The sequence below is a fragment of the Sturnus vulgaris genome, chromosome 3, assembly GCF_052056855.1.
Source record: "Sturnus vulgaris isolate bStuVul1 chromosome 3, bStuVul1.hap1, whole genome shotgun sequence".
Lineage (NCBI taxonomy): Eukaryota > Metazoa > Chordata > Aves > Passeriformes > Sturnidae > Sturnus > Sturnus vulgaris.
The window spans coordinates 41421295-41436117 of NC_142245.1; the positions used below are offsets into that span (position 1 = coordinate 41421295).

The window sequence follows — 14823 nt, forward strand, 5'->3', positions numbered from 1 at the left end:
AAATAGTTTTGCTACAGTTCATCAGTGCAGGTATTTATGTTCATCCTAACTGTCCCACGGAGAAAGGCCAAGGTTTGCAAATACAGTAATTTAACATTGACTCTAAGGATTTAAATCTTAGGTCCTTGAAGAAATCTTTTAGGAAACTTGGACTTGGAACATAATTGAGTAGTGTGCTGTGTGAATAACTGCAGCTGATCTTTACACTTGGATCTAAGTTTAAAAACAAAGTGTAAGGTTTCTAAAAGTTGTTTTTCAGTTTCTTAACAGCTTTAAGTGTTTCGTTTCAATTGTTCTGTTCTATGGGGAAACCACAACAGATCCAAGGGAGTAAAATCAGGTAATTTGCCCCATTCCCCTGTAAAAGTATCACATGCACTTTAATAGCAAAAAACTGCTTCAGCTTTTTTTTTTTCTCTGAAATGGAAACGTTCCCACCTTGTGCTCACAACATGGTCTGTTTTGGCTGACAGATGTCCTTCAGACTATGCTGCAAGGGGAACTATTGGAAAAAGGCTGGCATGTGGTAGAGCAGTGTTTCCAGATGCATTTTTGGCTTAGGTGATTGTGGCAGACTCGCTTTTAAACTGATGTTCCCATCATGTTTCAGACATAATTCTGGTGCTTTGTGTTAGGTTATGTGATTAAAAGCTTATCTCCACAAAACACCTGCCCAGCCAGGAGCTGAAACACGGCTGGGAAACGCTGTGTGCAGAGAGGTGACCGTGCAGCCCACCTGCTTTTTATATTGGTGAACATTGGGTTTGGGACTAAGGCTCGGCTCTTATAAAGACAGAGGAGCAAGGGAAAGCCCAGTACTGAACTGGAGCTCTTGAAGCTGAAACCCCTTGCCCTATCTCTTTCTTGGGCCATCTCAGGTGAGGTGCCCCCAGACAAGCCCCCGGGTCACCACATGGGCTTAGTGACTACAGAGATACAAGCTGATGGGATGTTGGAGAAGACTTGGGGGTGCATAAATCCTGTTCTGGGATATTTAGAGCCAGAACCAAAAGGGGAGAAAGGGAGGGGTCACGGTGGTTCGGAGGAACAAGCATGGGCAGAGAGGGAAGGAGGCAGCTGTGGGCAAACAGGCTGCTGCTCGGCAGTGTGTCTGGCTGTGCCTACCCCTCACGTTGCTGTCTGTTCTCCCTGAAAATTCTTTCTAAACATGAATAAAATGCTTTAAACTATCTAAGTAATACTGGCTTGTGGATAAATTAGAGATGAATTTATGCAAAATCTAGAAGCATGCATTTCCTTGAAATCAATGTGATACTTGGCTACCTAGAAATGTTTCACACAGATTGGGTTTTACAAAATTACTCTAGCAACCTTGATAAGAAAAGTACCTTTATGGTGTTAAGGGGCTGACATCTTGACTGATGTTTTCTTCATCTCCTTTGAACTGCAAAGTAAGAGGTCTGTGCTCTGTTCATTAAAAAGAAACTGATAAAGTTGAAAGATAAGTAGTTAAAAGCATTCCAAGAAAGCCAAGATGAAATTACAAAATGTAAGTTCTGGGTTTCAGAGACTAAAGCAATCCTGGAGGTGATAATTATGTACGCTTAAACTTCATAATTTAACACACATTCATGGGAGAAATATGAAATTTAAAATAATTCTTATGGAATAAATTGTAGATTTAAGTAATAGGCTCTGTCATTAAAAAGCAACACACACCTACACTGTTAACTGTAGCAATGCAAACCTGGTGTTTGTCACTTACACTCACTCAGTAGACTAAAGTTAATTAAATCCTAGTGAAATTTGAAATTAGGCACCTGAACAGAAACTGTTAACTGTACAAGAAGGTTTGAATTTTGAGCAGGTTTTGGCAGTGCAGGTGTCTTTAAGGTGCAGTCGCAGATGCAGGAAGGTGTCGGAGAAGGGAGACGCGGACACCATATGGTCATCAGCAAAGTCTCATTTATTGATACGCAGAGTGGCGATTAAATACAATGCTTAATTAGCTCATGCATAGTGCAAAATCTTAGCTCCTCATTGGTCTAGATGTGCTGCTTAGCTAAGCACTTCGGCATTCATGTCTTTCTCAATTCTACGTGCCTTCCTTATCTCAAGGACACTGTATCCTTGAGACTGAGGCCTACTTTGCTAGCCTCACCAAGTTGATCTGACTATGGCCTTTCTCTTCTAGCCATTCCTGCACCAGGCTCTCTACACTTCCCCCGTTTTCTTTTTGAGCTAAAAGAGTGGCATGCCAAGCTTTGTTAACAGTCTTTTGAATAAAATTTTGTAAGCAAGTTATCAAGCAAGGTAGCACAAACAGTCCTACAATGGAGCTTGAAGAGCGTCCCACTATTAGTCCTCCAAAAGCTTGTCCTTTGACGATCACCGGGCCACGAACTCCAGTTGGGATTTTGGTGGGGCGTGCTGTTAGCAAAGATGTCTTTACAGCGGCTGCCAGGTCGAGTCCCAGGCTCCCTGTTGTGGCTGGCTGGAGACAGGAGATGGCGCTGATGTCACGGCGGCTACTTGTGTCCGGGCGCGGTCCGCCGGGAGTTTCCCGACTTGCGGCGGCAAGCTGACGTGTTGTGCGTGTTGCTTTGGCAGTTTTGGCACCACACTCCTGAGGCTCGGCAGTCCTGTCGGAAGTGGCCTCCGCTTCCGCATCTATAGCATCGCGCCGAAGGAGGGCGGTGGTCGCTCGATGTGGCCGGGGCCGCCGTAGAAGCACGGAGCGGAGCAATAGCGGCTAACACCTGTGACTGTGTGGACTCGGCTTGTTTCTGCAGTCCCAAGCCTAATTCTTTTAGTGCATTAACCAAGAAAACCTGCGCCCCTGTCGGCTGTAGTGCCATCCTTTCCAATGCCTCTTCTATCGTCCAATTGGCCCCCAAAGTAGATAATACCCTTTTTGTTGTCTCATTGCTATTCTGCAACGCACATTGCTTTAGCAGCGCCCCTCTCATATACTCTGGGATTCCTGCCTTTTCAATAGCAGCAGCAGCCTTATCTACAAAGTCCCCAAAGGATTCATCCCTTCCCTGCTTTATTCCCATATACATGGGTATGCCTGAGCTATCCTTGACCTGATCGATGGCACTCCTTACTAGATGCATGGCTTCCCTAACCTTGTCGGGTCCTGAAATCATTTGAGCCTCTGTTCTGCGGTACTGTCCTAACCCCATTAACTCATCTATTGTAATTCCAACTAGCGGATCTCCAGCACCTCTCTGCACCGCGACTGATTCCTGGACAAGAGCCTGCCAGTGGGCGTTAAAGAGCAGCTGCTGATGCTGCGTGAAAATCAGCTTCACTATGCTTCTTAAATCATTTGGCAGCAACAAGTATGTGTCGAACAAGAAATCTAGCATCTGCCTAGCTGGCTCACTCCGGAACCCGAACTGACTCACTGTTTGTCTCAGCTGGGCTAGCAACTTCCAATCGGGGGGCGAATATGTTCCCACTTGCACAGCTTGCCCCTGCTGATTTACTCCCTGGGTATACGTTACAGGAAAAGCCCAGGCTCTCGCCGCGCCCACAGCGGCCTCGTCCCCGGTCTCCAAACCGTGTCTGGCTAACATATTCCACGCCTCCCTTCGCCGTTTAGCCATCTCCTCCCACAGGTCGCTTTCCGCCCCAGGGACAGGGTCTGGCTTCGCGGCAGGCTTAGGGGCGCTAGGCTCAGACCGGCAAGGGGATTTTTCGCCGCTGGGCTGAGGTCCTTCGCCCTCGGAAGGCGGAGGTACTCCGCCTTCTGCAATTGTCTCCGCCGCCGCGGCGGAATCCTCCTCAAGCTCTTCTAAGGGGGGTGCCGAGGGCCAAGCGCAGCTGGCCATGTCCGTCATTCCTGCCATCTCCCCAGAGATAGGTATTTCAACTCTGGTTGTGCTTGGCGCTCGGGGCTCGTTATCGCCATACTGAGCGTTCCTCCTATATGCCTCTACTGCCTCCCGAGCCGCCCTTCTCTCAGCTTGCTGCTTTAGTAGTGCGTTATGAACTACCCGCCAGATCTTTCCCAGCTTTTTTGCCGTTTTATCATCCTCTAACACCGCCTCCCACAACACATCCCCTAGCTTACGCCACTCATTCAAATCATGCACGGTGTGAGGGTTAGAGAATAAACCTTTAGCATAACCCCAGGCTAACAACCCCGGTATGTCCTTCCTGGGATTAATCTCTTTCAGCCCTAACTTATTTACATGTACTATAAATAAATCATATGCTGCTTGCCTGTCCATTTTTTGTCGTCAGCGCTGTTGCAACTCTCCGGCTTCGGCAGCACGTATGGCCCAGGACCACCTTTGTAGCTCCTGGGGGTGTCTTCCCTACGTCGTTTGACACCGACCCGGTTGCAGCAGGCCCCAACTCTACTTCACCGACCGTGGCGCGTTCTCCCCCGTTTTCTTTTCAGCGACGGGGGGGCGTCGGGGTCACCATTTGTCGGAGAAGGGAGACGCGGACACCATATGGTCATCAGCAAAGTCTCATTTATTGATACGCAGAGTGGCGATTAAATACAATGCTTAATTAGCTCATGCATAGTGCAAAATCTTAGCTCCTCATTGGTCTAGATGTGCTGCTTAGCTAAGCACTTCGGCATTCATGTCTTTCTCAATTCTACGTGCCTTCCTTATCTCAAGGACACTGTATCCTTGAGACTGAGGCCTACTTTGCTAGCCTCACCAAGTTGATCTGACTATGGCCTTTCTCTTCTAGCCATTCCTGCACCAGGCTCTCTACAGGAAGGTGCTGATGATCTCAGAGAAAAAGAGGACGAATTCTCATGATCTTCTACCATGAAAGAGAAATTAAACTTAATGAATGCTTTCACGAGTTTCTGGTTTCAATAAATGTGTGCTAATTTGATGGTACTTAATGTGAAGGAGTTGGAAGTGCCAGTCAAACAAATGCATTGGGGCTATAGGTCTCATCCAGCCTTGGAAGTGAGATTAGGATACACTAGTGTGATGTTAATGCTTAGGAACTCTTCTGCACTGATTCCTTGCATGCATGCTTTTACACTAAATATCAAAGTATGTTAAGATAAACTATGGAAAAATGCAAAGGAACACAGAGAGGCACAAAAATATATGCAGAAATTAGTGCCAAGTACCACTTTGAAAGAACCCAAGTCAATCCAGTTTGTACAAAGAAAATTAAATCAAGCGCACAGACACGAATTGAGACTAGCCCAAAGAACAATGAAGCTGAGAAGGCAATGGGTGGTAGCAGAGAGCAAGTTATGTAAAACTGATTGACACAGTAAGAGTGCTGGCAGCTCTACAGGAGCTGTGGCTTCGTGCAGGAAATTCCCTTTGCACTGACAAGGGCTCTGCTCCCTTTCCCAGGGCATGTGGATGTGTTCTTGATAGTGAAGCAGATACCAAGCTAGGCAGTTTAGAGAAGGGAGAAGCAGGTGCAAGGATTGAGTTAGAGATTAGCCATGAGGAGCACTCTGGTTTTGAACCAGGAGGTCATAATCGTATTTATAAACAAAAGTTCAGAAAGTAGACCTTAGTTTTGCCTGCAGCCTGGTGTTGTAGGGAATGAGCAAGAAAATCCATTTGTTGGGAAAAGATTAGGAGATGCGTGGCCATAGCAGTTCGTATTAACTACATGATGTCACAGCTCTGCCCCACTGTTTTTTGTCACAGAAATGCCTCGTGACGCTAGGGCTCTATCAGTAGAAGCCATGTAGAGCCTGTGAAACGCGTGATTTTTCGGGGCAGTGCCATGCTATGGTGGGAGCAGAGCCGCAGAGGTTCTTTCTCTTCCTGCCCCACCCCGCCTGGGGCTCCGCTCCAGCCTCTCAGGGGGGCCTGGGGGACGAGGCTGCTCGTCTCTTTCTAGCTCTTCCTTTGCTGAAGAGCAGCATTTCAGGTCTGGCTCAGGCTTACAGCCATGTGGAAGCTAGAAAGCATGTGGTGGTGAGAGAGCCAGTGCGGCTCACTCGGTCCACTCAGTCGGACCCAGCATTGGCCATTCCCGCTCCTTCAGACTTCCAATCAAAGGATCGAGTCTGTGCAGTACAGCTACAGACCTGAAGGGAAAATGGGGTCACAAATGTAGGCCAATTGCCCATGCATCACGGAACAGGAAATCTTGCAGAACAGCCTTTTTCATTTACTCATATCTCAGTGTAGTTAGAAGTTTTAGAAAATGTATGCATTCTGACTCATGCTGTTGTATAATAAAAGGATCTGTTCATCATGGGAAGCAAAATGAACACTGTTCAGTTGTGTAATCTTTGACAATAAATAGCATCTATAAATTTTCTTGTCACTACTGTTTTTTTACACAGATTACCTGCTTTTTATTTCTCTATGGTAGAGTCAAATTCTGCTAATGAACCTTTTATATTTACTTGATCGTCTCGTCCTTGAGGGGTTAGGGAAGGGAATTGAAACAAACTTTCAACAGGCAGGAACACGAAAGAGGTCATTCAAATCAAGCAAATCTAATTGCTTGGAGCTTATTTTCGCCCTCCTTGGTCCCAACAGTACAGGAGAGCAGAAGTTGAGCTATGACAAACTAATCACATAGCTAAAGACAGATTTCTTTCTTGAGAATGGCTGCCCCTTTACTCATCTGGTTTTTGTTCTTAACCTGAGGGTTTAAATCACACAGCAGTCTGTTGTTAGCTACCAGCCTGGGGCACACAGTTACTTGAAATGATTGTTCTGCCATTACTGACTTCTTTATTTTCAGTAAATATGATATTTAATAGAATTGAAGGCTCCATCTCAAGATGTGGCAGTGCAGAAAAGTATCATGGGGTGTAGAATTTGCCAACACTTTGAGGCAAACAGAAATTTTGCCACTTTGCCACAGGTACTGCCCACCAGTGCAAGGTGCTGAGAGGTTTGCCCCCCACTGACCATTTCTCTGGGAAGGGGCAGTGTCTTCTCTGTGCACAAGGTTGCACTGGGGAGTGGAATTTAATATTGTTATGTTAAACCTACTGAAGTGAATAAATGCAGGGACACAGATGTGTCTTATGGACTAGTTTTAACTTCTACCTGCAGAAAACTGCACATATAGATAGAACTACCCAAGCACAAATTAGATCTAGTCTCAGTCAGGCACAGAAAGGAGGGGGATGAAGAACAGATGAGGATCGATCCTCTGCTGTATATTTGGGGCTGGAATGGGCAGTGGTGAGGCAGTGTGGGACCAGTACTGAAGCCCTGGTGGAGCATGGTGAGGCACACTCCAGCTGTGTGGTGCAGAACATTCCTCACTTCCAGACTTGCATTGTGGTGCTAGCGAGAAGTTGAGCTATTTTTCCTTCTCAGTAGTTTGATGGCTTATGAGAGGGTAGAAACCTCTGATCTCAGTAAAGGCCTCTGCTTTCATTAGTTGTGAAGCCTGTCAAAATGGGAACTATGCCACTCTAAGCACAGCACAGGTAACCACAAGATGTTTACTTAAAAAATCCTGTGGCTGATTGGGGTCTGAGAAGATAGCAATGCTATTGCTCAGAAGGAAACAAAACCTATTCTGGTGTTGATCTGAGTCCTGAGAGCAAGTCAGAGGGGAGAGACAGCAGGCCCTTGATGTGAGTAAAGACAGTTCCACATAGCTCTGCATGTGGGTGGGAGACCTCACCAGTATATTTGCTGGTCTTCCAGGGGCCTGGAAGAAAACCCTTGGATTGCCTTCAAATCAAGCAGATATGTTTTCCCCTTAGGAACACCGTATAGTTCCTGAAGAGTTCAACCATGGAAGTTGCACTTTTGGTGGTACATTGAAGCCGGTGTGTAGTGAGAATAGATCCTGGAACGAGGCAGACTGAGAGGTTAAACTTTCAGGAGGGGCTGTGAAGCAGAATTGGGCACCCAAGAGATGTGCTTAAGTCCCCTTGTGCAGGGGCTGTGCTTCAAACTCCAGTCTGAGGTGCAGAGCACTGGAGTGGTATAGGGACAGAAAAGTTCCTTCTTGAGAGAGCAGGCTGGCAACCGGCCCGTGAAAAAGCTGCTGTTGACAACAGCTTCAAAGGCTCACAGTGAGGATGCTACTGTACTGTAACATAGTACTGAAAACCACCCTGGGCCGTGCAGAAGTGCAGAAAGAGAGAAGATGAAAGACTTTTTGAGTAGGATGTTGTTACCTCAGATAAAACAAGATAAAGTTGTAAGCAATCAGAGATCTCTGTATATATGACTATTAAAAGACACAAGTCTAGTATTTTCCAACTATTCTGGTATTTTCTGATTATTAGAATGATAAGATTTGAACTTCATTAAAAATTATCTTAAGGCCTCTACAAAAAATCCCCACTCTTAGTTCATGGCTTATGGAAAATTGAAATCTAGCTGTTCCTTTCTTTTTTATTCAAAAAAGCAGCTTTTAAATTAACTTATAATCAGAGAGGAGCTTTTAAAAATAAAACTTTGTGCTACTTTCAGTAAGGAGGTATCTTCCTCAGTAAAAGCTCAAAATAACTTTTAACCGCAAATCTCCTGTTGCTTGTAAAAATCTTTCAGTCTAAAAACTTGCCTTTTACAGTCTTTATTGCACTCAGCAGTGATGGAAAAGGAAAATTAGTGTAAAGAAAAGTTATTTCTAAATCCTAAAAAAGCCTTAAGGGAGAACTGCAAAATGCTGACTCTTCCCACACACCACTTGTCTCACACTGGACCAGTCTCACATTCACCTTCCATTTCACTTAACCAGGCACAGCAGCTGCATTTGAGAGCTTCATTTTGTGCTCAAGGGCTTCTCTCCAGCTGCTGGCATGGCCTCTCACTCACTCTCTTGCACTAAGAAATGTCTACCTGAGTACTGAAACTTTGCAGCTGGTTCAGATGATGAGGTAATTACAAGTTACTGTTGCAGTTGAGTCATTAATCCTGTTATTGGTTCCACTGCTGTAGAGCCGAGGTAATTTCAGAATTCTGAGGTGTAATTCATAGTTATCAGGCAGTAGTATCTGAACAGCAGAGGACACATATCTAGTAATTACAGTGTAGCTTCTTTCATAGTTTCTCTTCAGTAATACAATTCAGTGAGGCATCACAGTGCAAGCATTTTTGTTATATTTATATTTGTATTCTTTAAGAGACCAGAAAATTATCACTTAAGAATATCTAAGAACCTTCTGACTGAGCCAAACAAGTAGAAATCCATCCTTTTCTCTGGCACATCTGAGCCAATGTGCTCATCTCATAAAACCACTGGAAAAGTGTAGCAAAAATCCCATATTAGTGAAGCTGCTTGCCTGTTTTAGCTCTACCGAAGTAGTAACAGCAAGGATGCTTTGACAAGGATACAAGCCAGCTTAAAGCCAAAGATGGTGTGGGTTAGATTGATCAGACAGGTCTGTCAGCATTTGAAGTAGAACAAACACCTCTGTGTTTGTCCTGCTGTCTGCATTTTCTATGGCACGTCTTTCTCTTTTGTAGCCATGGAGGCTGAAACCCGGATGACAGGGAAGCAAATTTTCACTCCAACCTCACAAAAGACAGTAAGTAAAATTTGCATCACATAGCACTTGTGTATGTCAAAAAAGAAATAGGAAAACAAGCCCCTGGACAGTGTAACAGAATTCTCCTTCTGTTGGACAGGCTGAAGGGCATTCCTAAAGGATGGGCTGCTCTGTGCCATCTACAGCAGGGTGATGCAGGCATGACTGGCACACATGACACATCATGTCCTGCCAGGGAGACATCATTTTCCCTCCACAGTGTGAGGATTAGGGGACCCTTTCCAGACTTCACATGTCACTGTGGGTTAATCTGGACTAACTTCACCCATGTGGGTGAGACCTTCCCTATTGGTTGTGGATGGGAGTGACAATTTTCACCAATCCCTGTTCCACAATCACAGGAGAGGAGTTAAGCAACCCAACCATATTTAGGATTAAGATCTGGGCTCTTCTTTTTGGCTTTTGCCTGATCCCAGAAAGAGATGGTTTGCTAAATATGGGGGAAATTCCTCACTTAAAAAAACCCCAAACAATAAACCAACAAAACACAGCATTAAACAACAAAGAAAGAGAGCAAACACTTTTTTGTTGTTTTGCCAAACTAAGATAGTCACCAGGACAGAAATGCAGGTGCCAGAGCCCAGGAGAAAGTGTCTGTGGCAGCAGACATGTTGGCCCAACTGTCTTAAAACCAGACTGAAAAGCACCTTTGAGATTATCCATGCATTTAGAAGTAGGCAGAGGTCTAAACACCTCAGCACCTCACTAGTGTGAAGCCTTCTCTTGGTCAGGAGGGGCTGAAGAGTCAGTGCTGCAGTATTAAATGCAGTGCACTGGTTAGCTGTGGGCTTGTTGACCCTGTGCCTTCACACTAAGGTTGAGAAGTCAAGGAACAGGGCACACAAACCTCATGTAACCAACACTGCTCTGAGGACCCAACTACCTTTTTGGATTTGTATATTTGACACTAAGGTAGTGTGGCAGATGATTTTTGTGGTGTGTGAGTCAGGACACTTAGTTCTGGCACTCTGGATTGAACAGGGAGCAGATATGCTCGAGACAAAGGGACAAAAGGCACAGAGGACCAGCACCTCTTCTCCTACAACTGACAGCAGGTTGGAGGAAATGACTAGCTGGGCCAGGTCTCACTTCGGCATTTCAGGTAGCAATGGTCAGAGGTGTTTTGGAAGAAGCTGAGCTTGGAAATAACAAAAGGAATATTGTACCTGTGAAGTAATGAAAGAACAAGACTGCTTTCCCAAGTATTACCAGCTGAGTTGTGATCCTCACTCCAAACAGACTGGTGAGGTGAGTTGAACATGGACAGAAAAAATATTTTGGGGCCAAGAGAAAGAAACATATCTGTCAGATGGTCACCTTTATAGGAGGAAGCAGATAGAGCCAAGACTTTGTGTAAGGCCACAGAGACCAGCAATGGGAAGCAGCAGCAGATCCTGATGAGGGTGTTCTAGGTAGCATTTAAGTGGTGATTCCTGAAACAGGCACTAAAGTTTCAGAGCAGTGAGAACCCACTGGGGATGAGTGATAGACCAGTGCAAATTTAGATGCCTGTTAAACCTAGCCAACAAAGTGGGAGGAAGATGCAGTGAAGCAGGACATGGTTAATACTAGTTCATTTTTCAAAATCTTGGCAGTGGAGGCAACCAAAACATCCTGGAGAGTAAGGACTGTGGGTTGCCAGCTTTCTCAAGTCTGTCCTTACAAACACATATACTTTTCTCCCTCAGTAAAGAAAATGTTTGTGCTGCACAGCAGTCATATAATTCTAAAATAATGGAATAGTTTGGTTTGGAAAGGGCCTCCAAAGGTCATCTAGTCCAGTCTCCCTGCAACAAGCAAGGACAATGCCATGAAGAGATGAGCAAGGTGCCTGGGCAGGCATCAAAAATAATCTAACTTGGAGAAAGATTAATAGATCCTTTGGGGGCTGTACTGTATCTGCCACCTGAACTATCTGGCATAGCTTTGCACTGAGTAAGGAAGATACACTGAGAGACCTGTTAAAAAGTTTGCTGCAGATGAAGTTTCCTTGACAAGGCTAAGAGCTATAAACAAGTTGCTGGTTTTCCAGATTATATTGGGTTTGCGTGGCAATGTTTTGGTGGAGGTGGGTGGGGGATGCTACAGCTTCCCATGTCAACAGACCCAATGCCAGACACACTCCAAGACAGATGCATTTCTGGTCAAGGCCAAGTCTATCAGCGATGGTGGCAGAGCCTCTAAGATAATGTATTTAAAAAGTGGGGGGGGGAAAAAGCCTTCACAAGAGCAATGACAGATAAAGAAGAGAAGAGCAAGAATATATGAGACAGCTCTAGAGATGCCCAGGTGAAGCAATCAGTGAGTGATTTCTCCCTGCCCTTATCTCACGAGTTTTTCATTATATTTTTACTCCCCTGTCCATTTTGAGGAGGACAGTGATAGAACTGCTTTGGTGGGAAACCACCAACCAGCACTGAAGTTCAAATCAGTGCCAGAATGCCTACACAACTGTCCTGTCCCTTTGTGCTCCTGGTGTCACCAGGACAGTTATGCCTGGGTAACCGGGCTAGCTGTTCTTCACTCTCCAGGCTATTGCCCTATAGTATCATTTCAGTAGATTTAGCTGTGCTGCTTGGTTCTCTAACATACCTGCCTCACATAGCAAGTTCCTGTCTCTGGGCAGGCTAGATTATATTTAAGGAAAAAAACCCATCACCCGTCAGGAATGGATGTAAGCACATGCTTGCATTCACTGTATAGCACAAATTTAATCAACTGCAGTTGCCAATTTGTTGCTCCTGTGAGGAAATGTTCAGTAATTTGCCTCCCATTACTTCTTTGGTTTCTTTTTTTTTTACTTTTTTTTTTACCACCTCTGAAATCACAGTGGAAAAATCAATATTATCAAAGCCCTAACCACCAGTGATTGCATGCATAAAGACCTAGAGATCAAATGATAACAACAGCTGCCCACTCTTAGAAGGGAAGTGAAAGGTTACCTGTCTGCTGCAATATTAATTCAGACAGATGTGTTTGCTGTGCACACCAGAGCATCCTGTGTCAGCAGCTACTTTCCCTGTCATCTGCTTGGCACAACACAGCTCTGTACATTTCCTTTCCCTCCCAATCCACACAGAAATAAATGGTTATGCTCAATGCTCTAAAGGGATCACGGTGCAACTCTTCTGCTGTGAAAGTTAAGTGTCTGAAACATTTAAAACTTGTTTAAAGCAAAATTATTTAAACTTGCTTGATTATCTTACTGATTAAGATCTGACCATAGAGAGGATGTGTGATTAGGACACAACTTCCTTCCTATACCAGCCTGCACAAGTGGCATCTCATTGGTGACTCAGTATGGGAGCACTAATTCCTCCTGTCCAGAAAATCTGGAAGGAGATATTCCTCCTTGCAGAGCAATCTCTTGTGGCAGTTTCTCTCTAGGTAGCCTCAGATCATTGGTGTGGTTAGTGGTTACAGCCTGCACTATGGTATAGGTGTAAAATGAGGGAGTCATTGTCTCATTGAAGTGGCCAGCCAGCATCTCCAGTTTGTCTTTGTAATCAGCAAAATCACAGCCAAAATCACAGCTCACGTGCGGGAAGGTACGTGCTGTCACTTGGTCCACGCAGGAGGAAAGAACTGTCTCTGATGTGCTTCCAGGCAATGCAGGGACTGCATATTGTGCCGACACAAATTTCAAATGTAATTCTTCCATTTCATCATCTGTGGTTTTAGTATTAAACTATCTTCAGCTCTTAGTCAGGCCATGAAGCCCAGCGCTGGAGAGATGGGACTGGGGCATTCCATGGCATGGGTCTCTTGTACAAAACAGTCATATGAAGAAAATACAAGTCTAAAGAGAAATCAGGTCACTGAATTCAACATATTCAGGGTAAAATGTAAATGCTTAGGAGTACAAAGTGATGACAGGCTCTGAGAAACTACTTTGGTAGTTATTTCAATGAGACATGAAACAGAGAGTGAGTGCCTGAGTCAAGCAATAAAAAAATATTACCACAATGGGTATGATCTGACTATAGGACCAAAAACATTTATCTTTATCTCATGTGTGCAACATTTCTGACATGGAAATTTACTTGTCCTCTACAGCCTAATGTAAACACTGGCAGACAATTCAGCAGAACTTTCTTGCAGGAGACCACAGACTTCAGAAAGCAGCAGTTATTTGGAAATATCTTGTAAAATTTTGTCTTCTTTGAGGTAATATGCTTAATTTTAAAAAAAATACATTCACTTTAGCAAGAATATGATCTTAAGCCCTTAAATAAGGGACTGTGACTTACCTTACACATTCTTTCTTGGGATTTCAGGAACAAATATATATTTTCTGGTCTATAAAACAGTTTCTTTTGGGTTGAAAAGGTAGGAAAAATAGATTACAAGTACCAGGCATCTTCACTCAATTGGCCCTTGGCAGTACAAGGATTGTGTTATTTTGTTGATCACTGTAAGGGTTCATTACTTCTGGCATAACCTGGGGAGATGCTTCCACCAGAAATGGTTCTTAAACCTTTTTAAGACAAGCAGTCAAAACGGAATAGTAAGAAACAGACCAAGTAGAGCATAATCTAGAAAAAGCTTTTTCTTAAAGTAAAAACCCCATGATTTCAATAAACTAGATTTTTCCTTCAGAATGCCTTTAGCTATCCCAGAAACATTTTGATGAAAAATTGAAGTGTGTTAATTGGAAAAGGCTGGTCTTATGTCTCATGGGAGTTGTTGTTCCTTATGATTTCTATTCCTTTTTTTGTCTAAACTTCTGTGAGATCGACCATGGAATGGCATTACTCACTGACTAGTTTATCTGTCCAAAGCTAGAAAACTTAGCTTGATTGATAAGCTGAGACTACAGAAGAGGATAAAAACATAAACAAGCATATAATAACTCAGCAGTGCATCTTGGTGCATTTTATAAACTAGCATTTTTGCCATAAGAGTATCCTGAAAATTTTTAATTTATCACTTTGGTTTATCAACATATTCTCCAACAGAATAAAATCTGTTTAACCAGCTTCTCTGAAGTCAGTGATTATCAGCAGGAGGGTACACTTACTGCTCTTCATGCTTTATTCTGGAACTCAGGCCTGCTATTAGCTGAGCTGCTTCTAGGAAGTGATGCTGCAGTAAAGCAAAGTAGTGCTCTGAGTATGACTGTGCTTCTCCTTCAGAAATTCCATGTTTAGTCTAACAAGAAATCACATTTAAATCTTTACCGTGACCAGCAAACTGTTTCCCATCAGTTTTTTTTCAGCTTCACTTCATTTTCAAGAAAGATATTGAGTGCATTGGACTGTGATACCTTACAAACACAGTCACACCTTGGGCTAGAGGTGAGACCTAAGCACTGACTGTGCAGGCTCCTTCCCAAGTGCTCTGTTTACCACTGCTACTCATGTAATCCCTGA

At 44.0% G+C, this 14823-nt stretch overlaps 1 protein-coding gene across 1 annotated transcript; it reads right to left on the minus strand.

Moving 5' to 3' along the window:
- Positions 1–2038: 2038 nt before the first annotated feature.
- Positions 2039–3880, minus strand: LOC148224302 (endogenous retrovirus group K member 8 Gag polyprotein-like). Its single transcript, XM_088162768.1, has 2 exons — positions 3843–3880; positions 2039–3639 (listed from the first exon to the last, which is right to left on the minus strand). The coding sequence occupies exons 1-2, from the start codon at positions 3878–3880 to the stop codon at positions 2490–2492; spliced, it is 1188 nt and encodes a 395-aa protein (XP_088018894.1). The 3' UTR covers positions 2039–2489.
- Between the last annotated feature and the right edge of the window lie 10943 nt (positions 3881–14823).

Excerpts from the sequence above, each read along its gene's own strand:
- LOC148224302 (XM_088162768.1), bottom strand. The coding sequence starts at position 3,880 with ATGGCGATAACGAGCCCCGAGCGCCAAGCACAACCAGA. Across the intron at positions 3,640-3,842 it reads GAGCGCCAAGCACAACCAGA|CGCCCCTAAGCCTGCCGCGA; the intron begins GTTGAAATACCT and ends GTCTGAGCCTAG.